The sequence below is a fragment of the Scyliorhinus canicula genome, chromosome 5 (genome assembly GCF_902713615.1).
Source record: "Scyliorhinus canicula chromosome 5, sScyCan1.1, whole genome shotgun sequence".
Lineage (NCBI taxonomy): Eukaryota > Metazoa > Chordata > Chondrichthyes > Carcharhiniformes > Scyliorhinidae > Scyliorhinus > Scyliorhinus canicula.
The window spans coordinates 119,217,413-119,241,991 of record NC_052150.1 but is presented as its reverse complement, the minus strand read 5'-3'; the positions used below and the strand labels follow the sequence as shown (position 1 = coordinate 119,241,991).

Below are 24,579 nucleotides of genomic sequence, written 5' to 3'. Positions count from 1 at the left end.
GGTGAAATCTGCCCTCTTTAAGAAGGGGGTGAAGATTGGGGTGCTGTACCCTACCCTGACCTTCCAGAAGCATGAGTATTACTTTGGCATGCCAAAGAGGCGATGGAGTTCATGAGAGACAATGGAATGGCAGGAGGACATTGAACTTTGGAGGAGTTTGTGCAAGTGTTTCTTTGTTCTCTGAAAACATTTCCTCTGAAGTGTTTCTTTTGTTTTGATGGTGGGCTTTTTGGAGGGCAGGCCTTTCATGGGAGAATGTCACGGCTGAGTGCACCTTTTGCTGCTCTTTGGGGGAGTGTGGGATGGAGGGAAATCGGGGGGGGGTAGGGCGTAGGAAGGTTGCAGGACTAGGGCGGGGGCCGCCATTCTAGCTGGGTGAACTAGTTAACGGGAGAGCAGTGCGAGTTGTCAGGACGTAGGTGAGGGGATGGGGTTGCTGTTTTGTTGCAGAGTGGGGGGGGGGGTAGGGTTGCTGACATGGGTGTGGTTGATGTGGCGCAGTTGGGAAAAGAGCAATGACAGTGACATCCGAGGGTTGCCCTGGAGGGTCGCGTGACATGGGTCTGGGGCTGGCCCAAAAAGGGATGTAGTTGATAGGCAAGGGAGGGGGTCGGGGAGCCCACCGACGAGGTTGGTCACGTGGAACGTGAGGGGGCTAAATGGGCCGTCAAATGGTTAAGTGTGGCCACCCCATTGAAATCAAAGAAGGCAGAATAGCAGCATGGAAAGAGAGAGAGAGACAGAGAGAGATGGCTGGAGGAAAGATCGACACCAAAGTGAAGGGACGGCGAGACGCCTGCAGCAGCAGCAAGGGAAAAGCGCCGGAGCAGCGGACGCACAGGCAGGCGGCCCCACAAGACTAGACGGAGGGAAAAGGATGGCGGACCAAACAGCGGAGCAGGAGCAGGACGCAGCGACCAGCATAAAGGAGGCGCTCTGGTCGGAGCTCCACGCAATGATGAAGGAAGCGCTGGCGGAGACGACGCACAAAATGCAGCAGACCATCGAAGGCCTGGAAAGGAAAGTGGAGGCACAGGAAAAAACAATTCTGGAGTTGGAGAAGGCTGCCTTGGACCAGAGTGATAGCCGTAGAAGCCGAGGTGAAAAGGTTAGTAACGGCCCAGGAGAGCCTCAGAGGGAAAGTGGAAGATCAGGAAAATAGGTCCAGACGGCAAAACATTAGAATAGTGGGTCTGCCAGAGGGGATAGAGGGCAGAGACCCAACAGGCTTCATCACCCAAATGATGGGCAAGCTAGTGGGAAAAGAGGAATTTCATAACCCCCCAGAAATAGACAGGGTGCACAGGTCGCTCCGACCCAAGCCAAAGCCGGGGAACAGCCCAGAGCGATTATCGCAAGGCTGCACCGGTTCCAAGACCAGGAGAGAATCCTAAAGTGGGCCTGGCAAACGAGACCAAGCACATGGGAATTGAAGAAAAGGGGCTATCAGGACATTGCGACGGACCTGGCCAAAAGAAGGGCTGAGTTCAACAAGGCAAAATCAGCAGAACACAAAAGCAAAAGCAAGGTGAAATTTGGGATGTTATTCCCGGCCAAACTCTGGGTAACATTTCAGGGGAAAGAGCTGTATTTTAACATCCCTGCGGCGGCTGATGAGTTTGTTCGAGCGATCAAGTTGGGGGAGGAGCAGCTACAACCACGATGAAAGACACAGGGACGGAAAAGAAAGGGGAAACCGGAACAAAGAGCGGAGGACAGACCGCAAACAAGGACAAGTTCTGGGCCTGTCTCCTCTCTCATGGGGGAGACCCGGGAGTGCAGGGACGCACCCACGTGGCATACACACAGCTGGTGGCCACATTGGGTGCCTCCTGGACAAAGGGAAACTCCGGAACGCTGGGGCCCGACCCCATGGCGAGAGCGGCGACCGTGGCCATTTTGGACGGCCCCCAAGCAAAGGAGTCCACCAGGTAAGTATAGGTGATCCCGCAGGACCGGGGGGTCAGAAACCCCCCCCCCCCCCCCCCACCAGGATTGTTACCTGGAATGTAAGGGGACTCAATGGCCCAGTGAAAAGATCCAGAGACTTCACCCACCTAAGAAGCCTAAAAGGAGACATAATCTACCTACAAGAGACGCACCTTTTGGATAAGGCCCATCTGCTGGTAAGGAAGGACTGGGTGGGACAGACGTACCATTCATGCTATGGGACGAGGGCTAGGGTGTAGCAATATTAATTTGCAAACGGACGAGGTTTACGGAAACCAAGACAGTTACAGACCCAGGGGACGTCATGGTCAGCGGTGTCCTGGAAGGGGCACCGGTGGTACTGGTAAATGTGTACGCTTCCAACTGGGATGACACACGTTTCATAAAGAAGACCATGGCAGAAATCCGCGATCTTGACACACACTGACTGATTATGGGGGCTGACTTCAACTGCATGTTGGACCCACTGACCGACCGATCAAACCCCAGAACGAGGAAAAAGTCTGGCATGGCTAGGGAGCTAGGAGCCTTTATGTAACAGATGTGGGCGGTGGACCCATGGAGGTTCCTGCACCCGGGAGAAAAGCAGTTCTCGTTCTTTTCGCAGGTGCACAAGGTATAGACTGATATCGACTTCTTTGCAGTGGGGAAATCGGTGCTTCCAGGGATCATGGGAACGGACTTCTCTGTGATCGTTATCTCCAACCACGCTCCACACTATATGGATGTGAGGTTGGAGACAGGCCGGGCCCAGCGCCCCACATGGAGGCTAGACACGGACCTCCTGGCCGACAAGGCCTTCTGCCAAAACATATCGGGGGCCATAGGCGAAAGCTTTAGTAACAAACAAAACGGGGAGCTCTGACCCTCCACGTTTTGGGAGGCACTGAAGGCCGTGATCAGAGGAGGGATAATAGCCTACAGGCAAGCACAGATAGGGAAGACAGGGTGGCCAGGCAACAGCTAGTGACTCCATTTTGGAAGTCGATAGAAAATACTCCGAGGCCCCGACCATAGGGCTGCTGGCGGAGAGGAAAAAGCTGCAAATGGACTTTAACCTGCTATCCACTAGGAAAGCAGTGTACCAACTCCGCGAGACACGGGGGACCTTCTACGAACACGGAGACAAGGCTGGCCACCTCTCGGTTCACCAGCTGAGAAAGCAGGCAGCCACGAGGGAAATAGTGCAGGTTAAGGATAGCAAAGGCAGACTGGTAACAGAGCCAAAGGAGATAAATCGAGCATTTGAGACCTTCTACCGGGGACTATACACCTCCGAGCCCCCCAACGGAGATGCAGGAATAAAACCGTTCCTGGACAGACTGGAACTACTAGTTGTGGGGGAAGACAGATGGGGGGAGCTGGAAGCACCAATAGACCTGGGAGAAATCATGGAAAGCACCAGCTCCATGCAGGCAGGGAAGGCACCGGGGCCCGATGGGTTCCTGGTGGTCTTCTACAAAAAATCTGCACCAGTCCTGGCCCCACACCCAAGGGACATGTTTGCGGACTCACTGGCAGGGGGCACCCTGCTCCCCCACGCTAGCGCAGGCCACAATCTCACTAATACCCAAAAAAGATAAAGACCTGACGGAATGTGGATCATACAGACCCATTTCACTGCTGAACGTGGATGCGAAAATACTCGCAGAGGTCCTGGCCAAAAGGCTGGAGGACTGCGTACCAGAGGTGGTCGCAGAGGACCAAACGGGCTTTGTCACGGGTAGGCAGCTCATAGCGAACATCAGGCGGCTGCTGAATGTAATAATGACCACCACCCCCAACCCAGAACGTTTTGGGCTAGGAGCGGGGTTCACTGCCTGGGTGAGGCTCCTGTACAATGCTCCCAAAGCGAGTGTCCGAACTAACACCCCCTGCTCTGAATACCTCCAACTACAGAGAGGAACAAGACAGGGCTGCCCCTAGTCCCCACTCTTGTTCGCCCTAGCGATCGAACCCCTGCCGATAGACCTGCGGAACGCGAAAAGCTGGAAGGGAATCTGGAGAGGAGACAGAGAGCACAGGGTTTTACTCTATGCAGATGACCTGCTCCTCTACCATGCTTTAGGGCAGCACGGTAGCACAAATGGATAGCATTGTGGCTTCACAGCGCCAGGGTCCCAGGTTCGATTCCCTGCTGGGTCACTGTCTGTGTGGAGTCTGCATGGGTGATGCGACCATCAATTCACTCAAAGACACGAGTAGAAGCAAACCAAGGTTTTAATCAGCTTAGAACAGTGCCTGCCTGCGACTGGTACAATACTGTGGCCCGCCTACAGGGCAACTTCTCTTTATACTTCCTTTCAAAGGGAGGAGCCATGAGCGGAGCCTGTACATGCCCCAACATATCCCCATGTGGGTGAAGCCACACAATGGCCCATAGGTGGAGCCCACAAGGTCAACAACATAGCATAGCTGTAACACAATGGCAGAGCATGATACTAATACACTGGTGAATTACTAGTACTATACATTCACCACATTCACCCCCTGTTAAAAAAATGAAGTCTGGCGGGGGTGACCGGCTCATAAGTTCAGCCGGTCCGGCGCACAGATTGTGCGCTGCGATCGCCAAAGCTCTGGTGTTGCTGCTGGTCCGGGTGTCCAGGCGTGGGCTCCGGGAGTGTCTCTTCTGGAGCTTTATTCCTGTGGACCAGTGTGGCGGGCGGGAGGGAGCGCGGGAGCCATATAGGGGCGGGGGCGCTGGACATGGTAGGTTGGGAAGGATATAGTGGGGGGGCTGGGGTGGTGGTGGTGGTGGAGCCTGTGGGTGCCAGGTCCCAGAGGGAGACGGTATCTAGTCGGCCATCGGGGTGTTCAACATAAGCATCCTGTGGGTTGGAGTGCAGGAGCTGGACCCTCTCTACCAGAGGGTCGGTCTTATGGCTCCTGACGTGTTTTCTGAGGAGGACTGGTCCCGGTGTCTTCAGCCAGGATGGAAGCGAGGCCCCTGAGGCAGCTCCCGTAGGGAAAAGAAACAAGCGGTTATGAGGGGTCTCGTTCGTGGCCGTGCAAAGGAGGGACTTGATAGAGTGGAGCGCATCGGGGAGGACCTCCTGCCAGTGAGAAACTGGGAGATTCCTGGACCGCAGGGTCAGTAGGACCGTCGCGTTCTCCCTCTCCACCTACCCGTTTCCCCTGGGGTTATAACTGGTAGTTCTGCTCGAGGCAATGCCCTTACTGAGCAGGTACTGACGCAGTTCGTCGCTCATGAACGACGAGCCCCGGTCGCTGTGGACATAACTGGGGAAACCAAACAGGGTGAAGATACTATGCAGGGCTCTAATGACAGTGGACGTGGTCATATGGGGGCAGGGGATTGCAAATGGGAAGCGGGAGAACTCCTCTATGATGTTGAGGAAATATGTATTGCGGTTATTGGAGGGGAGGGGCCCTTTCAAATCGATACTGAGGCGTTCAAAGGGCCGGGATACCTTTACCAGGTGGGCCTTATCCGGTTGATAGAAGTGCGGTTTACACTCTGCACAGATTTGACATCCCTGGTCATAGCTCTGACTTCCTTGGTGGAGGAGGGCAGGTTGCGGGCCTTGATATAATGGACGAGCCGGGTGACCCCCGGGTGGCAGAGATCATCGTGGATAGCCCGTAGTCGGTCATCTTGCGCGCTGGCACATGTGCCGCGGGACAGGGCATCTGAGGGCTGGTTGAGCTTCCCAGGATGATATACTATGTCGTAATTATAGTTGGAGAGTTCGATCCTCCACCTCAAGATCTTATCGTTCTTGATTTTGCCCCACTGCGTATTGACGAACATGAAGGCTACCGATCGTTGTTCGGTGACGAGGGTAAACCTCCTACCCGCGAGGTAGTGCCTCCAGTGCCGCGCGGCTTCCACGTACTTGGGCTTGGGCTTCTTTTTCGACCGAGGAGTGTCGAATTTCAGAGGTGGTGAGGGTGCGCGGAAAGAACGCTATCGGTCTGTCTGCTTGGTTGAGGGTGGCGGCGAGAGCGACCTCTGATGCGTCGCTCTCCACCTGGAAGGGGACGGACTCGTCCACCGCGCGCATCGCGGCTTTGGCGATGTCCGCCTTGATACAGCTGAAGGCCTGGCGGGCCTCAGTTGCCAGTGGAAAGATGGTGGCCTTGATTAGTGGGCGGGCTTTGTCCGCATAATTGGGGACCCACTGGGCGTAATATGAAAAGAACCCAATGCACTCTTCAGGGCCTTGGGATAGTGAGAGAGAGAGAGTTGCAGGAGTGGGCACATAGGGTCAGGGCCGGGCCCTAAGACCCCGGTTTCCATGACGTAGTCGAGGATGGCTAGTCTGGTTGTGCGGAAAACACATTTCTCCTTGTTGTAGGCGAGATTGAAGGTTTGGGCGGTTTGGAAAATCGGTGGAGGTTGGTGTCGTGGTCCTGCTGATCATGGCCGCAAATGGTGACATTGTCCAAGTACGGAAATGTGGCCCGCAGTCCGTACTGGTCCACCATTCGGTCCATTGCTCTTTGGAACACCGAAACCCCATTCGTGACGCCAAAGGGGACCCAGAGGAAATGGAAAAGGCGGCCGTCTGCCTCAAAAGCCGTGTAGTGGCGGTCCTCCGGGCGGATTGGGAGCTGGTGGTATGCAGACTTCAGATCCACCGTGGAGAACACCCAGTAGTGTGCGATCTGGTTTACCATGTCTGCAATCCGGGGAAGGGGGTACGCATTGAGTTGCGTATACTGGTTAATGGTTTGGCTGTAATCAACCACCATCCAGAACTTTTCCCCAGTCTTGACGACCACCGCCTGAGCTCTCCAGGGGCTATTGCTGGCATCGATGACATCCTCCCTCAAGATTCGCTGGACCTAATGAACGTCCTGTCCTGCATGCTATACCGCCTGCTTCTGGTGGCAACTGGCTTGCAGTTGGCGGTGAGGTTTGCGAAGAGGGGGGGAGGGTTGACTTTTAGGGTTGCGAGGCTGAATATGGTGAGTGGGGGCAGGGGCCCCCCGGAACTTCAGGGTTAGGCTCCTGAGGTTACATTGGAAGTCGAGTCCCAATAGGAGAGGAGCGCAGAGGTCTAGGAGCACATATAATTTAAAATTAGCGTACTCAGCGCCCTGTATTGCTAGGGTTGCAGTAGTGCACCCTTGGATTTGCACCAAGTGCGACCCAGAGGCGAGGGAGATGGTTTGTTGCGCCGGGAAAATTGGGAGCGAGCAGCGTCTTACCATGTCCGGGTGAATGAAGCTTTCTCTGCTCCCGGAGTTGAAAAGGCAAGGCGTCTCGTGCCCGTTTACCCGGACGGTCATCATCGACTTCCGGAGGTGCTTGGGTCGCGACCTTTCCAGGGTGACCGTGCTGAGCTGCGGGTGGCCCTGCGATGACTGTCCATATTGATCATACGCGTCGAGCAGATGGCGGCCCCCATGGATCGCACGTGGCCGGCCGCGTGGGGGAGGATGGCCAAGATGGCGGCCCCCATGCATTGCACGTGCTGTGAGGGCTGGAAGATGGCTGCCCCCACTGATAGCACGAGGCTGATGACGCGTCTACAGGGGGTGGAGTCGGCAGACACGCTGCCACACTGCGGGGTCTGTGGGCCTGTGAGTCTGAGGATCGGGCCTGTGAGTTCGAGTTCTTAGACCTGGCCAGGCAGATTTTTGCGAAATGTCCTTTTCTGCCGCAGCTGCTGCAATTCGCGGTGCGGGCCGGGCAGTGCTGTCGGGGGTGTTGAGACTGGCTGCAAAAATAGCAGGGTAGCCCCCCATGGTGGGCGGGTGGCCGCGCGGCACAGGCCTGGGGTAGTCTTTGGTCGGGATCCACGAGGGGTTCGCGTGGTCAGCCAGGAACGCGGTAAGGCTCTGAAACGCAACCTCCAGAGAGGTGGCTGACGTTACCGTGTCGTCCAGTCCTGGGCCCCCTTTTCGAGCATGCGCTGTCTCACATAATTCGACCGGATTTCCGCCACGTAGACGTCTCGGACGGCGAGTTCCATGTGCTGAGTGGCCGTAACGGCCTGGTAATTACAGTTGCGGCGAGGGCTTTGAGGTCGCGTAAGAAGTCATCTAACGACTCCCCTGGGCGCTGGCGGCGAGTGGTGAAGATGTGTCGAGCGTAGACCTCGTTCACGGGCCGTACATAGAGGTGTTCGAGCGAGGGCATCTGCGTATGAGGAGGCCTCGTCGAGCTGAACAGAAATGCGATGACTCACCCGTGCGTGGAGGAGGCTCAGCTTCTGTTCATCGGTGACGGACGGCGTGGAAGTGGCAGCGAAATAGGCCTTGAAGCATCAAAGCCAGTGCAAAAAAATTTATTTTGCCTTCGCAGCCTGCGGATCGAGTTCCAGTTGATCAAGTTTGAGGGCTGATTCCATAGTTGTGTTTAAGCTGATTAAATTGATGCGACCATCAATTCACTCAAAGACACGAGTAGAAGAAAACCAAGGTTTTAATCAGCTTAGAACAGTGCCTGCCTGCGACTGATACAATACTGTGACCCGCCTACAGGTCAACTGCTCTTTATACTTCCTTTCAAGAGGAGGAGCCATCGGCGGAACCCGTACATGCCCCAACATATCCCCCTGTGGGTGAAGCCACACAATGGCCCATAGGTGGAGCCCACAAGGTCAATAACATAACATAGTTGTAACACAATGGCAGAACATGATACTAATACACTGGCGAATTACTAGTGCTATACATTCACCACAATGGGTTTCCTCCGGGTGCTCCGGTTTCCTCCCACAGTCAAAAGACGTGTAGGTTATGTAGATTGGCCATGATAAATTGCCCTTAGTTACCAAAAAAAGGTTAGGAGGGGTTATCGGGTTACGGGGATGGGGTGGAAGTGAGGGCTCAAGTGGGTCGGTGCAGACTCGATGGGCCGAATGGCCTCCTTCTGCACTGTATGTTCTATGTCTCAAAGCCACAGGAGAGACTGAAGGCAATACTGCAAATACTGAAAGAGTTTGGAACCTTCTCAGGTTAACCTGGGCAAAAGCGAGGCATTCCCAGTGAACCCAAACGGGGGAGGGAGAAAGCTGGAGGGGCTCCCGTTCAAAACGGCCCAGAACAGATTCCGTTACCTGAGGATCCAAATAGCCAGAGACTGGACACAGATCCGCAAGTGGAACCTGACCAGCTTGGTGGAGGAAGTAAGAAGAGACCTTCAACGGTGGTGCTCACTCCCACTCTCCCTGGCGCGGGGAGAGTGCAGACAATCAAGATGAACGTACTGCCAAGGTTCCTCTTCCTGTTCAGATCCATTTCGATCTTCATCCCCATGGCCTTTTCCAAAACGTAGACAGTCTAATAATGGCGTTTGTGTGGGGGGGGGTGGGTAAGAACCCGTGATTTCCCAAACCGACACTGCAAAGAGGAAAAGTCAAAGGGGGCTTGGCTTTACCGAACCTACAATACTGCCACTGGGCAGCAACGGCAGAAAAAGTGAGGGGATGGGTACAAGAACCCGACACAGATTGGGTACAAATGGAGGAGGCATCCTGTAAAGGAACAACCCTCCGGGCCCTGGCTACAGCTGCACTCCCATCCTCCTCAGCAAGATACATAACGAGGCCAGTGGTAGCGGCCACACTGAGAATGTGGACCCAGTTGAGACAGCACTTCAGGATAACTAAAATGTCCCCCATGGCCCCCATCTGTGGCAATCACAGATTCCCCCCAGCCATGCTAGATACCACCTTCAAAAGATGGAGGCAGGACGGGGGCGCACTGACGATCAGGGACTTCTACTTAAGGCGCAGACTGGTGACACTGGACGAACTGACGAGGAAGTGGAAACTAGCAAATGGACAGGAATTGAGACACCCCCAAATAAAACACTTCCTCTGCAAAGAGACAGTAGGGTACCCCAGAAAACACACTACTAGAGGACCTGATAGGCACAAGCAGCGAGAAGGGGACTATGTGGGAAAATATATGGACAGCTACTGGAGAGAGCTCGAACACCACTGGTGAGACCAGACAAAAATGGGAGGACGAACTGGGGACAGAGGTAGGGTGGGGACTCTGGAGCGAAGCACTGAGCAGGGTGAACTCCACCTCCTCCTGCACAAGGCTAAGCCTAATGCAGCTCAAAGTGGTGCACAGAGCGCACCTGATCAGAACCTGAATGAGCAGGTTCTTCCCAGTAGTGGAGGACAAATGTGAGCAGTGCCAGAGGGGCCCAGCCAACCAATCCCACATGTTTTGGGCTTGCCCCAAGCTTGCCTGAAGAAAAATGTAATGTGTATACACAACAACTGTTTATAAATCTGAGAAAAGCCAATAAAACGATTTTCAAAAAAAAACGGTCAAGTGTGTTTGTGCATCTGAGTAGCCTGGTGGATGTGGCTTTTTTGCAGGAGATGCACTTAAAGATAGGGGAGCAGACAAGGTTGAGGAAAGGTTGGGTGGGGCAGGTGTTCCACTCGGGGCTGGATATGAAGATGAGGGGGTAGCGGTGTTAGTGAATAAGCGGGTGGCGTTCGAGGTGGGGAATGTTATGACAGATTCGCGGGGGGTGGGGTGGGAGTGGGAAGCTGGAGGGGATGCTGGTGGTCCTGGTAAACGTTTATGCCCCAAACTGGGATGATGTCGATTTCATAAGGCAGGTGCTGGGGAAGATCCCTGACCTGGACTCGCACCAGTTGATCATGGGGGTAACACGGTTAATGAGCCGAGTTTAGACCGGTTGGGCCCAAGGTCAATGAAGGTGTCGGCAGTGGCGAATGGAGCAAATGGTGGAGAGTGAACCCATAGAGGTTTGGGATGTTGAGGGCGTAGGAATTCTCATACTTCTCCCACGTGCACCGGGTGTACTCCCGGAACGACTTTTTTGTGCGAACAGGCATTGCTGGTGGAGGCGGTTGTCTAGGAATATTTGGCGATCGTGGTTTCTGGCCAAGTATTCCGGGGGGGGGGGGGGGGGGGGTGACAGGGCAACAATCCGGGGATACGTGGAGCTCACGAGAGCCACGCTGTGGGAGGCGCTCAAGGCAGTGGTTAGTGGTGGTGGGGTCGAGGGGGGGGGGGGGGGGGGGGGGTGGAGTTTATCTCAATTTGGGCACATAGGGAGAAGGCAGAGCGGGCGGAGATGGCAAGGCTGGTCGATGAGATCCTACGGGTGGATAGAAGATATTCGGTGACCCTGGAGGCAGGCCCGTTGAAGGAGAGGCAGAGGCTCCAGATGGACTTTGGGTTAGTGTCCATGGTGAAGGCGGTGGGGTAGCTACGGAGGGCCAGAGGTGCAGTATATGAATACAGTGAGAAGGCGGGTAGAATGCTGGTCCACAAGCTGAGGAAGCAAGAGGCGGCGAGGGAGATTTGGAGAATAAAGGACAAGATGGGTAGGCATGGGAATAAAGGACAAGATGGGTTGGACCCATATGGTGTGAATGGCGTTGTTCAGGTGTTTTACAGGAGGGTATACGAGTTGGAGCCCCGAGCCGTGGGGGAGAGACTAGCGGTTCCTGGACAAGCTGGAGTTTCCCAAGGTAGAGGAGGGTGCAGAGTTGATGCAGGGATTGGGGGCCCCGATTGGGTTGAGGGAGGTGATGGAGAGCATGGGGGAGATGCAAGTAGGGAATGCCCCGGATCCAGACGGGTTTCCGGTGGAGTTTCATAAAATGTTAGGGGACTGGGGGGTCCTCGGGCCACTGCTGGTGAGGGCGTATATCGAGGCTGGGGACTGGAAGATACTCCCCCTACACTATTGCAGGCTTCCATCTCGCTTGAAAAAGGATAAGCATCCGGAGCAGTGTGGGCCATACCGCCCAAATTTGTTATTGAACATAGACGACAAGTTGTTGGCGAAGGTGTTGGCTTCGCGAATTGAGTGCTGCGTCCCGGGGGTGATAGGCGAGGACCAAACGTGTTTTGTGGAAGGGAGACAGCTGTCGAGTGTGAGGCGGTACTCGTGTAATTATGGTGCCTTCGGAGGGGCAGGATGTGGTAGTAGCGATGGACGTAAAGAAGTGTTTGGCTGGGTGGAGTGGGACTATCTGTGGGTAATGCTGGGGAGGCTTGAGTTCGGGTAGGGCTTTGTGGGCTGAGTCCGGTTGCTATACACGGCATTGGTTCAAGTGTACGGATGAACCAAGTGAGTTTGGGATATTTTGGGTTGCATCGGGGCATGAGGCAGGGTTTCCCACACTCCCTATTGCTCCTTGCTTTGGCGATAGAGCCACTGGCAATGACACTTAGGGCGTCGGGGGACTGGAGAGGGATTGTGCAGGGGGCAGCAGAGCATAGGGTCGCTGTACGCAGACGACCTGCTGCTATACATTTCAGACACATTGGGCGGTATTGGGGGCATTATGGGGATTTTGGGGGAATTCGGACGGTTATCTGGGTACAAGCTGAATATGGGAACGAACGAGCTGTTCCTGGTTGCGACTAGAGGGCAGGAGAGGAGATTAGGGGAGCTGCTGTTCAAGGTAGTGGGAGCGAGTTTTAGAAACTTGGGCATCCAGGTGATGGGGGCTGGGCGCAGATGCACAAGCTGAACTTGACTCGGTTGGTGGAGCAGATAAAGGGGACTTTAAGAGATGGGATGTGCTCCCATTGTTGCTGGCAGGTCGGGTGCAGACAGTAAAAATGACAGTGCTGCCAAGGTTGTTTGTGTTTCAGAACCTCACAATCTTCGTCCCGAAAGCGTTTGTTAGAAAGGTCAATGTGCTGATCTCTGGGTTTGTGTGAGCGGGAAAGACCCCACAGGTTAGGCAGGCTTTTCTGGAGCATGGTGGGGGGGGCGCTGGTGTTGCCGAACATGATGAACTATTACTGGGCAGCGGATATTGCCATGGTCATGAAATGGGTAGTGGGGAGGGGTCGGTGTGGGGACGGATGGAGGCAACTTTGTGTAGGGGAACGAGCTTAAGGGCAATGTTGACAGTGCCTCTGCTGTTCTCGCCAGCGAGGCACCCTGTGAGCCCAGTGGTTGTGTCGGCCTAAAGCGGTGGGGACAGTGGAAGCAGCATTTGGGGCTGGAGGGTTCCTTGGTGTGGGCACCGATCTGAGACAACAATAACCGGGGGCGGGGTGCATGCCAGGTTTTGGGATTGAGCGATTTGGCAATCTGTTTATGGGGCAGACTCGTGAAGCTGGAGGAAGGATGAGTTGGCCCAGGGGGAGCGGTTTTAGGTACCTGCCAATCTGGGATTTTGTAAAGAGAGGTGCCGTCCTTTCCTGGGCTGCCGCCCCTGAGTTGCAGGATATTGTACTGTTGAACATAAGAATTAGGAGCAGGAGTAGGCCATCTGGCCCTTCGAGCCTGCTCGGCCATTCAATGGGATCATGGCTGATCTTTTGTGGATTCAGCTCCACTTTCCCGCCCGAACATCATAACTCTTTATTCCTTTATCCTTTCAGAAAATATCTATCTTTATCTTGAAAACATTTAATGAAGGAGCCTCAATTGCTTCACTGGGCAGGGAATTCCATAGATTCACAACCTTTTGGGTGAAGAGGTTCCTCCTAAACTCAGTCCTAAATCTACTTCCCCTTATTTCCCCAACGAGTACAATTCCAGTCTACTAAACCTCTCCTCGTAATCCAACCCCTTCAGATCTGGGATTAACCTAGTGAATCTCCTCTGCACACCTTCCGGCGCCAGTATGTCCTTTCTCAGGTAAGGAGACCAAAACTGAACACAATACTCCAGGTGTGGCCCCACTAACACCTTATACAATTGCAGCATAACCTCCTTAGTCTTAAACTCCATCCCTCTCGTAATGAAGGACAAAACTTCATTCGCCTTCGTATTCACCTATTGCACCTGTAATATAACTTTTTGCGACTCATGCACTAGGACACCCAGGTCCCTCTACATAGCAGCATGTTTTAATATTTTATAATTTAAATAATCCCTTTTGCTGTTATTCCTGTCAAAATGAATAACCTCACATTTGTCAACATTGTATTCCATCTGCCAGACCCTAGCCTATTCACTTAAACTATCCAAATCCCTCTGCAGACTTTCGGTATCCTCTGCACTTTTTGCTTTACCACTCATCTTAGTGTCTTCTGCAAACTTAGACACATTGCACTTGGTCCCCAACTCCAAATCATCCATGTAAATTGTGAACAATTGTGGGCCCGGCACTGATTCCTGAGGGGCACCACTAGCTACTGATTGCCAATCGTCGAAGGAGGAGATGGGGGGGGGGGGAAGGTGCCCGAGATCTACAAGGGGTTGATGGACCGGGAGGGGGCTCTGATGGGGGACATAAAGTGTAAATGGGAGGAGGAGCTAGGAGGGGAGGTGGAGGCCGGGACATGGGCTGAGGCCCTGCGGATGGTGAATACATCCTCGTCGTGTGCGAAGCTGAGCCTCATTCAGTTTAAAGTAATTCATAGGGCACACATGACAGCACAGACGAGTAGGTTTTTCGAGGGGGTAGAAGATAGGTGTGGGCGGTGCGTGGGGAGGCCACATGTTTTGGGCATGTCCGAAGCTTAAGGGGTTCTGGCAAGGGTTTGCGGACGTAATGTCCGAGGTTCTTGGGGTGAAGGTGGCCCTGGGTCCAGATGTAGCAATATTTGGGCTGTCAGGAGTCCAGGGGGTGAGAGAGGTCGATCTCTTGCCCTTTGCGTCCCTGATAGCCCGGAGACTGATCTGACTTGAATGGAGGCACTTGGAGCCGCTAAAAGCGGGGGTGTGGGTGAGTGACCTGGAAAAATTCCTGAGGCTGGAGAAGGTCAAGTTCATCCTGAGGGGGTCGGTTGATAGGTTCGCTCAGAGGTGAAAGCTGTTCATTAACTTCTTTAAGGAGGATTGAGGGGTCAGCAAGAGTGTGGGGTAAGAGGGTTAAAATGGGGAAGGATGGGAGAAGGAGGCAATGGTGGGGAGCGGGGGGGGGGGGGGGGGGCAGTGGGTGTTGGTTATTTATAATCTACGATTTTTCTTCTGCTTTGGTTTGTTTTTATGAAAATGCCTGAATAAAATATTTTCTTTTTAAAAAGGTTCCTTGCAACATATGGATTCGGAGCAAGAGTAGATCTCTTGGCCCCTTGAACCTGCTGATCTGACCATAACCTCAACCCCACATACATGGTTCTCAGTAATCCTAGTAATTTTATTTGGCGTTCACAAATCAAAGTGTACATCAAACACTTAGCTACCTTGGGGAAAAGCTAAGAGCTACTTACTTGCAATTGGAGTGTTTAGAATATTTGGCTCTACAATCTTTACCAATTGTTCGCCAACTCTCTTAGTTTTGGTTAGTCCTGTAAAGTCTTAGTTGCCTTACTTTTTCAGTTTTGACAAAGGGTTTCTGTCCAAAATATTAACCTGCCCATTCTCTTTATAGGTGCTGGCAGACTTGCTGTGTACTTCAAACAGTTTTGGCTTTCGTAATATTTTTGCACTTGGTAACAAGGGTGGGTGCTCAGTCAAAATGATTGCTTATTTTATGTTAACTGCAGTTCTAAAAATATTTCTTCATTCCAGGCATTAGGTATTGTATCTCAAGATCGGGCAATCATTAAAAAGAAATTAAAGGAGCTGAAGTCATCAGTTGAAAAAGCCCGGAAAGCGCAACAGAAGTTAGAGAAACAAAGAGAAAAACGGAGAAAAAAGGAACAGGAGCAACTTCTGAAAAAGAATAAGAAAAGCAAATCATCATTTCTAGCAGCAGAGCCTGACACTGAGTAAGACTGGTAGAAGGTCTGGGTTATTAAGAAAGACTTGAAAGGGATTTGATATTAACCCAAACTGCATTATCATGTGCAGCAGAGCTGTTGACATGTACGGATTTTGAGAAAAATGCACTTCAGATCACAAATTTTCCAAACACCTCAGAATTAATGATGTTTTGGTAGCCATCGTTAAAGGACCTAAAGTCAGTGGCGTTTTTGTACTGCTGTTAAGTTTACCATTCCACAAATAGGCACCTATGGAAGACTTTTGTATTACTTTTGTGATTCCCCCTTGCTTTAGCACTAAACTGGATGAAGCCTTATAGAGGGCCTTACAGATGTATGACTCTAAGTGTTAGATTTGGAAGTTAAGGCCATACAAATGTAATATTTATTTTCATGCAATCTTTAAACAAAATGAGATGTGGATAATCTTTGTCCCTTTGTAAGTATTTCTACAAGATTATTACTTCAGTTTAAATGAAAAATAATGTTTCTATCAGTATTTAGGTGCCAAAGTTTTAAGTTTTTAAAAAAAAGAAGGAACTTGGTCCTTTCATGAACTGCTGCCTTTTCCCAGAATCTTCATATCTTTGAGAACTAAAGAGTTAGTCTCTCAAATCTCTGCATTGCATAAAATTACTGTATATGCAAATTTTCTCATCAAAATATTTTATTTCCTGTAGATCGAAGGTATGAACTGTAGAGGGCCTAGACTAAGCAATTTCTAAGACCTGCATATTGCACTGAAATTTAATAGACATCCCACATAATACTCCTTGCAGTACCACTGTGTGATGGCGGGTATAGCTGTGGTAAGGGTTAATCCCCATTTTATTCCACCAATATGAAAGCTTTTGTAAAGATATAAAGGAAATTTACACAAGTGACAGAATATTATTGCGCACTCCATTGTTTTGTATTATATTTATCACATAAGTTTCATGGAGGTTAGCTGAGAGTTTCAGTACTCCCTTTTAAATTCACATGCAGGTAGGTAACTGTTTAGCTGCTATATTGAAAATTTTCCAAAGTGGGGATTATATTTAAAACAGATATGTTGGGCCAAAATATAACGATTTATAATTTGTTATCGAAATTGATTTTTAACTGGCTGAGTAACAAATATAAAAACATTTAAGTGGAATTTTATATTGCAAACGATCTAAGGAACTTGTGTTGACTTGGGAAATGGGATGGAAAAGGGTGATTAATCAAAGAGGGCCATGTTTTAAAAAGCCTGATCATTCTGTTGTTGAATAGTTAAAGAATTTCTATAGAATTTCATCTTTTTATTCCACTTATAAGTACATAAATTGTGTGACATTGCAGCAAAATCATAGGGTGACAATGCAGCAAAATCAGTAGGAAGATATTCTATTAAAGCTTTTGGGTCTCATCATAAATTAAGGAAACGTGTTTGCTGTTGCTTATATTGATAACTTTTTTACGGTAAATAAGCATTTGTGCATCTTATGATTTGAAACCTGTCTCATTTTACTGTTTGCAAACTCCACTTTCTTCTTATCCTGTATTTAGTTTCCGCAGACGTAAAATATCTGACCCAACATCTGGATATTACGGAGTCATGCCCAAACTCCTAAAAACATAAAAGGATATTTTAGAAGTTCATTATTTAATATGTGAACAACATATTTATTTTTGTGTATCCACATATTATCTCACATGGTTTGTGGGGTTGCCAGGTAGCTTTGTTGAGATAACATTACATAACATATTCTGAAGCAAATTTTTAAAAATGCCCTTAAAATCTATCTGAAAAGGTCATTTGTATGGCCCTTTGTATGCTTTTTTGAATTAAAACCATTCCCTCTGTTTCTTAGTTATGTAAATAGATTTGTACCCATGTATTGTATAATGTAAGCAGGAGCAATGCACATCATTAATGAAAAACTCTGCAATGAACGGTTGAAAACATCCGTTTCTTGTCTTTCCCATCGTATAGTCAATTTTGTTTCTAGCTGCTTCTGTTATTAATTAGAGCCAGTAGTTCACATTTTGTTTAATTCAACCACAAATAGCTGAACATATTTTCACATGCATTTTGACACTGAAATATACTCAACATGTGGCATTACGCACTTTCACCATAATTTTTAAATTAAGAAGCAGGCAAGTATGGGCATTTAATTAAACTAACTCAGTGGATTTGTTACAGACCATTTCTTCTGTTGTCAAAGAGGTTTATTATAATTCTGTTTGGAGATGAGTTGCTACTGTTCATTTTTTTGGACATGTGCCACTAAGGCAGTTTAGTGTTTTTGATTCAAAGTGTATCAGGCTGATTCATCTGTTAATCTAGAGATTTATGAGTAAAGCTTGATTATTAACAAAGAGGATCTGTACTAAATTTAAAAGAGTACTAGTAACAAAAGACTTAAACAGTTTTACAGTGCAGTAATTTAAATAAGTTGGAACCAAGCTTAATTTGGGCTTCTGGTCTGTTCAGAAAAGTGTTGTGAGATCACTTCACTTGTATCTTCTGGTCACTGTGCTGCATTCAGTTTGCCTCTTCTATTCCCCCATTGCTGCACTATCTTTTCCTATTGCTTATTGTTGAGATGTCACCCATCCTTCTGAGTTACCCATTCTTGGCTTCCTGCAGTATCCAGCTGAACAGCTGATTTGTCTCATGCACCCCATTGATAGATATTAAATCAACTAGGAAAGGCAAATTAATACAACAGAACAAATAACATTCTGAATGTTTTTGCTCTACTCAGATCAGCAATCCACTGGGAAAGGAAGTGATAGCTTTAAAGATAGACACATCCTTTGGCCAAACTTGCATACAGATATTAAAACTTGCGAAGAGAAGGAAAAAGTTAAGTTAAGTTGATGTAATGCTCTACAATGAATTGTGCTCCTCCTTTCAACTAGTTTGGCCAAAGGATGTGTCTTATCTTTAAAGCTATCACTCCGTTTCCCAGTGGATTGCTGATCTGAGTAGAGCAGGAACATTCAGAATGGCATTGTTCTGTTGTATTAATTTGCCTTTCCTAGTTGCAGTAATGACAAAAAGTTTTCTTTCATATTCCCATTTGTTGTAACGTGCAGTAGTTCATGCTTCATTTAAGTTTTGTCAGTGTACACAGCCATCTAAGTGTGCCAAATTCTGAAGTTTAATGACTCGTTATGTTAGCTAATTTGTCTGGTATGTTTTTTAAATCAGTAAAGTGCCATATAGATACCTCTATTGTATGAAAGTCCTGAAGGATAAATATTCTGCACTTACCACTGAAGTGAAAACTTTAAAAGGGTAGGTAACAAATTACTAAGGCTATACTGCAGTGCAGTAATTAACTGAATCAGCCAGTCTGGTATAAATTGCTTTTTTGGGACATTTTCTGATGTAGAGAACTATTATCCTGTTCAATGCTTATGAAGCTGAGGGAAAAGTAATTGAAAATCAACTTTGCATACAAGTAATTTTAAAATAAATAAATCTAGTAAGCATAAAAGGTGGAAATAATCCATAATAGGAACATATGATGCCTGCACAGAATGAGGGATTTTTTGGTATTTAACATTAACTGTATTAGAGGGTGTTGTATTGGTGATTTTACCTTTTTCTGAATTGTGTAACAGTTAATTCATTTTGAAGTAATGCAGTTAGTTACATGTAGCTCAAGAAGACTGGGCAGCTAACAAAGAAATGCACTGAGGATGTTGAAATTGTTTTAAATTGCTCGGGTGTACCTTCTATTTGTAATACCTAAGCATCACAAGATGGAGGAAGTTACTTTGAGTAATATGTGTACAAATAGCATGGCTTGGTGTCTCATTTGAACACCTGTTCACAATGCTCCTCTGACCGCATGACGATGATAACTTTAGTACCATGCCTGAACCTGGTCGTCTGTGCTTAGTGATGTACTGTATTCCTATGTTGTGTTTACAGAATTACATTCCTCAATGTTTTATTTCAATGTTCATGACCGATGGGAGCTTTATAATGGATAATTTGTCCTTCTCGCCTTGATTTAAAATGCTTGTGATGAACTAATGTTAGTTAATGTAAATAAACAGATGAGTAGCATTGTTGTCAGACAACAAATGCATTAAAAATAACAAGAATTGAAATGTCTTAACTGTGTTTCTTTCACATTTCCACCCAATACGTTACCCATAATATTCTCGCCAAGCATCCAGTTCTATTCTAAGGTAACATTGAATTACCTTTTATTAACCATGGCATTATGTTTAATACTATCTTTCTGTAAGAATACTGACGCCAGTATTTTTGCTACATTACGAGCCAGATCCTCAGTTACAAAGATGCCTCATAAATTCCAGCACGTACTTTGATGTTTTGCTGTAACTAGAAGGTGAAGGTGCTGTCCAGAAATTGAAATTATATTCGGTAGAATCCTGTCTGTATTTTTTTTTTTAAATATCAAGCTGAAAGAAATAGACAGGAGATCCTGATCTTGGAATAGTTTTACAAGTTCAGAAATTTTATAAGCACAATATGCCACCAGAGTTTTGGTTTCACTGCACAAATGTAGGAGGTGAGAGCAGCACGGTGGCGCAATGGTTAGCTCGGCTGCCTCACAGTGCCGAGGTCCCAGGTTCGATCCCAGCTCTGGGTCAATGTCCATGTTGAGTTTGCACATTCTCCCCGTTTGTGCGTGGGTTTCGGCCCCACAACCCAGAGATGTGCAGGGTAGGTGATTGACCATGCTAAAATGCCCCTTAATTGGAAAGAATGAATTGGATACTCTAAGTTTATTTAAAAAAACAAATGTAGGAGGTGTCTAGAGTACCATTTGGGTATAGGTTGGTGGTAGAAGAATGTTTCCACCACAACTTTTGGATAAATTCAAAAAAAATTTTAGATTTAATAACAAAGGGAGTATCAATAAATATTCTGCTTCTCAGCAATAAATATGAAAAACTCTTTAAAACAATTTGAAACAGGTAGAATGTTAGATATACTTCCAGCTGAAGTTAAGACTGTCTTCGATACATTTTATCACCAAAGCTGTCTCAGTTAAATTTTTAATGGGAGGCGCACTAATTTCCTAGGTTATCAGTTCATTGGAATCCTCTTCGTTAATTGCCATTAGATTATGTTCTGAGAAAATCAAAAGAAACAACTCTGAGGAAATATTGGCCGCCGATGTATTTAGTAACTTCACTCTTAGCATGCATAAATTATCAAATTGCTTATTCCTACCTGGGAAAAAGGTTGATGCTTAGTTCTAATTTGATAATGCAGCAGATGTTAATCAATTTATTTCAAAACTGTGATATGTTTGATTCAGACCTATCAATGCTAAAAATGTTTTAACCAGGAGTGATCCTTTTGACTTTGCTTAGATACAGGTCTGTTTTTAAAGTTCACTCTTGGGAATTGATGTGACTGCCCCAGGCTGGCGTATTTTGCCCATTCCTAGTTTATCTTGTTTATTTTTAATTAATTTACAGGATGTCGGCATCTCTGGCTGAGCCAGCATTTATTGCCCATCCTTAGGTGCTCTTCAGAAGGTGATGGTGAGCTGCCTTCTTCGATACCTGCAGACACTGAGTTGTTGGTTCACCCAAAATGGTGTTGGGGGGGGGGGGGGGGGATGCTACAGTTCCAGGAATTTGACCCAGCAATAGTGAAGGAACAGAGCTATTTCAATGGCAGAAGGCAGAATGGTGAGTGACTTGGAGGAGAACCTCCAGGTGCTGGTGTTCCCAGGAACCTGCTGCTCATGTCCTCCTGGATAGTAGTAGTTGTGGGTTTGGAAGGTGCTGTCTAAAGAACCTTGGTGAGTTCCTGCAGTGCATCTTGTAGATGGTCAAGAGAGCTACCACTGTTAGTGGTGGAGGGTTTAAATGTTTAATAGAATCCCTACAGTGGACTTCTGGTGGTGGCCATGAAGGGGTAGGTCGCACATTTGATAGCTCCCGCCTGGAACAGACTTTTGGACCTTTTCCCCCTGTTTTTTTTCGGATTTCATGGGATAAGGCAGTGAAGAGTGAGACAGTAAGGAGAAATCCCCCTCCGGTGTATGGAGAATTGGACCAGAAGTGGACGTATGAGACGACAAAGTCCTATAAGGGAGACGCAAGCAGAGCTGGTAACACGGGACAGCATGGCGGAGGGCAAGGGCCGCAGGGAGACGGCACAGTGATTGACGGAGCAGCTGGTGAAGTTTTTCGAGGATTGCTTTGCCAAGCTGAAGAAGGGCATGCTGGACCCGATTAAGGCTTCGATTGATCAAGTGGTTCAGAATCAGGAAACCCACTGGAGAGTGATCCAGGAGGTCGAACAAAAGTTGTCCGAGCACGAGGAGTATATAACCATGCTGGAAAGCAAGGTGGAGATGATGAACGACCGCCAGAAAAGAATGCAGGTGAAGCTGGAGGACCTGGTGAATAGGTCCAGGAGGCAGAATCTCAGAATTGTTGGCCTCGCTGAAGGCAATGAGGGATCGGATGCGAGGGTCTATGTGATGGACATGTTGAAGAAGTTGATGGGGGCTGGGGCATTCCCTCGGCCCCTGGAATTGCACAGAGCGCTCGTGAGGAAGCCCAGAGCGAACGAACCGCCGAGGGCCATGGTGGTACGTTTTCACCGTTTCATGGACAAGGAACACATTTTGCGGTGGGCCAAGAAAGAACGGAGCAGCAAGTGGGAGAACTGTGAGTTGTGCATTTATCAGGACCTGGGAGCGGATTTGGCCAAGAGGCGAGCTGGGTTCAATCGGGCAAAAACGACCCTCTTTATGAAGGGGGTGAAGTGTGGGATGCTGTACCCAGTCCGCCTGTGGGTCACGCATGAGGAACGGGACTTCTATTTTAAGTATGGACCTTTATTAAAGAAATGCAGCTGGTGGCGAATTAAAAGACACTTAAGCCTTGGAGAAGTACTGTGGCAGCGATTTGCGGTGCTGGATTGTAAAAATGTAAGTCGCTCTATGAGAAATAATGGGCTGTGTGGATGTTTAAAGGTTGATCTGTCTTGCAGGGACCTTGTTCAAGGGGGGGATGGGCTTTGAATTTAGTTCTGCTTTTTGGGTGACTTTTTCTAAAGTGATTGTTTCTTCACTTATTTTTCTGTTGTTTGTTTACTGGGGAATGTAATGCTTTTAAAATGTTTATTCATGTGGGGGGGGAGAGGAGAGTACAATAGGGAAACAAACTGCTTGGTGCCAGGGGCGGGAGCTATCAAGTCAGCATGGGTCAGCTGACTCTCAGAAGCGCAGTGGGGGGTGGACAGGTGTTAAACTGGAGCTTGACTTGAGTGATTGGATTTTTAGTGTTGTTGCTGGGGGGGGGGGGCGGGGGGGGGACTGCTTTGCTGATAGAGGAGGAACTGTTACTACCTGACAAATGGGAGGTCGGGGATGGTGACAGCCCGAGTGGGGACTCGAAGCGGAGGGCGCGAGCTCGGGCTTGGCCTAAAAGGGGGGTGGCTAGTTAGCGGGCGGGGGGTGTTGAAAGCCCCCCATCCAGGCTGATCACATGGAACGTGAGATGACTGAATGGGCCGGTCAAGAGGGCTCCCATGTTCGCGTATTTGAGGGAACTGAAGGCGGACGTGGCAATGCTACAAGAGACACACCGAAAGGTTACAGAACAAACGAGATTGAGGAAGGGGTGGGTTAGCCAAGTGTTCCACTCAGGACTGGACTCAAGGACCAGGGCGGGAGCGATCTTGATCAGCAAACGAGTGGCATTCGAGGCAGGGAGAATCGTGTCAGACAAGGTGGGTAGGTACATAATGGTGAGTGGGAAGCTGGAGGGGGTGCATGTGGTACTTGTGAACATATATGCTCCAAATTGGGACGACGTGGAATTTATGAGGCAGGTGTTAGGTAAGATCCCAGAGTCACATAACCTGATCATGGGGGGGGACTTCAACACAGTCATTGATCTGGAATTGGATCGGTCAAAATCCAGGGAGGAGGGCGGCTGCGCAAAGGAATTGAAGGGTTTTATGGAACAGATGGGAGGAGTAGACCCATGGAGGTTTGCACAGCCGAGGACAAAGGAGTTTTCCTTTTTTTCACATGTCCACAAGGTATACTCTCGCATCGACCTTTTTGTTCTGAGCAGGGCGCTAATACCGAAGGTGGTGGATACTGAGTACTCGGCAATTGCAGTGTGATCATGCCCCGCACTGGGTGGAACTATGGGTTAGTGTGGAGAGAGGGCAACGCCCACTGTGGAGCTTGGATGTGGGGTTGCTAGCTGACGAAGCGGTCTGTCAGCAAGTTAATAAGTCCACCCAGAACTACCTGGAAACAAATGATACGGGGGAGGTCTCTGCAGCGACGGTCTGGGAAGCTTTCAAGGCAGTAGTCAGAGGGGAATTAATCTTGATATGGGCCCGCAGAGAAAAGGGGGAACGGGCTGAGAGGAATAGATTAGTGGAGGAGATGCTCCAGGTGGGCAGGAGATACTTGGAGGCCCCGGACGCGGGGCTACTGAGGGACTGGCGGAGGTTACAGGTGGAGTTTGGTCTGCTGACCACAGGGAAAGCAGTGGAACAGTTGAGGAAGGCAAGGGGGGCGATCTATGAGGGCATGCAGTCGGACAAGGCCCCGGGGCCTAACGGCTACCCGGTGGAATTCTATAAGACGTTTTCAGAGATATTGAGCCCACTGCTGGTGAGGACATTTAACGAAGCAAGAGAGAAGGGAGTCCTACCCCCAACAATGTCGTAGGCCTCAATTTCATTGATCTTAAAACGAGAGAAGGATCCGGAGCAATGCGGGTCATACAGGCCGATTTCTCTACTAAATGTGGATGCCAAACTGCTGGCTAAGATACTGGCCACATGGATAGAGGACTGTCCCGGGGGTGATCGGGGAAGACCAGACGGGATTTGTTAAGGGCAGGCAACTCAAGGCCAATGTTCAAAGGCTTCTAAATGTTATTATGATGCCCTCCGAAGGAGTGGAGATGGTGGTAGTGATGGATGCAGAGAAGGCTTTTGATCGGGTGGAGTGGAATTACCTGTGGGAGGTGCTGGGAAGGTTTGGGTTTGGTGAGGGCTTTATTGACTGGGTGCAGTTGCTCTAT

At 49.0% G+C, this 24,579-nt stretch overlaps 1 protein-coding gene across 8 annotated transcripts in view; it reads left to right on the top strand.

The window, feature by feature from the left end:
- Positions 1-19,641, top strand: part of ppp1r9a (protein phosphatase 1, regulatory subunit 9A) — a 401,146-nt gene extending 381,505 nt beyond the window's left edge. For all 8 annotated transcript variants that reach the window (XM_038797554.1, XM_038797547.1, XM_038797548.1 and 5 more), the window contains one exon: positions 15,350-19,641. In XM_038797554.1, coding sequence (XP_038653482.1) covers positions 15,350-15,553 — 204 coding nt within the window. In that variant the 3' untranslated portion in view covers positions 15,554-19,641. The remainder of the gene's footprint in view (positions 1-15,349) is intronic.
- The last annotated feature ends 4,938 nt before the right edge of the window (positions 19,642-24,579 follow it).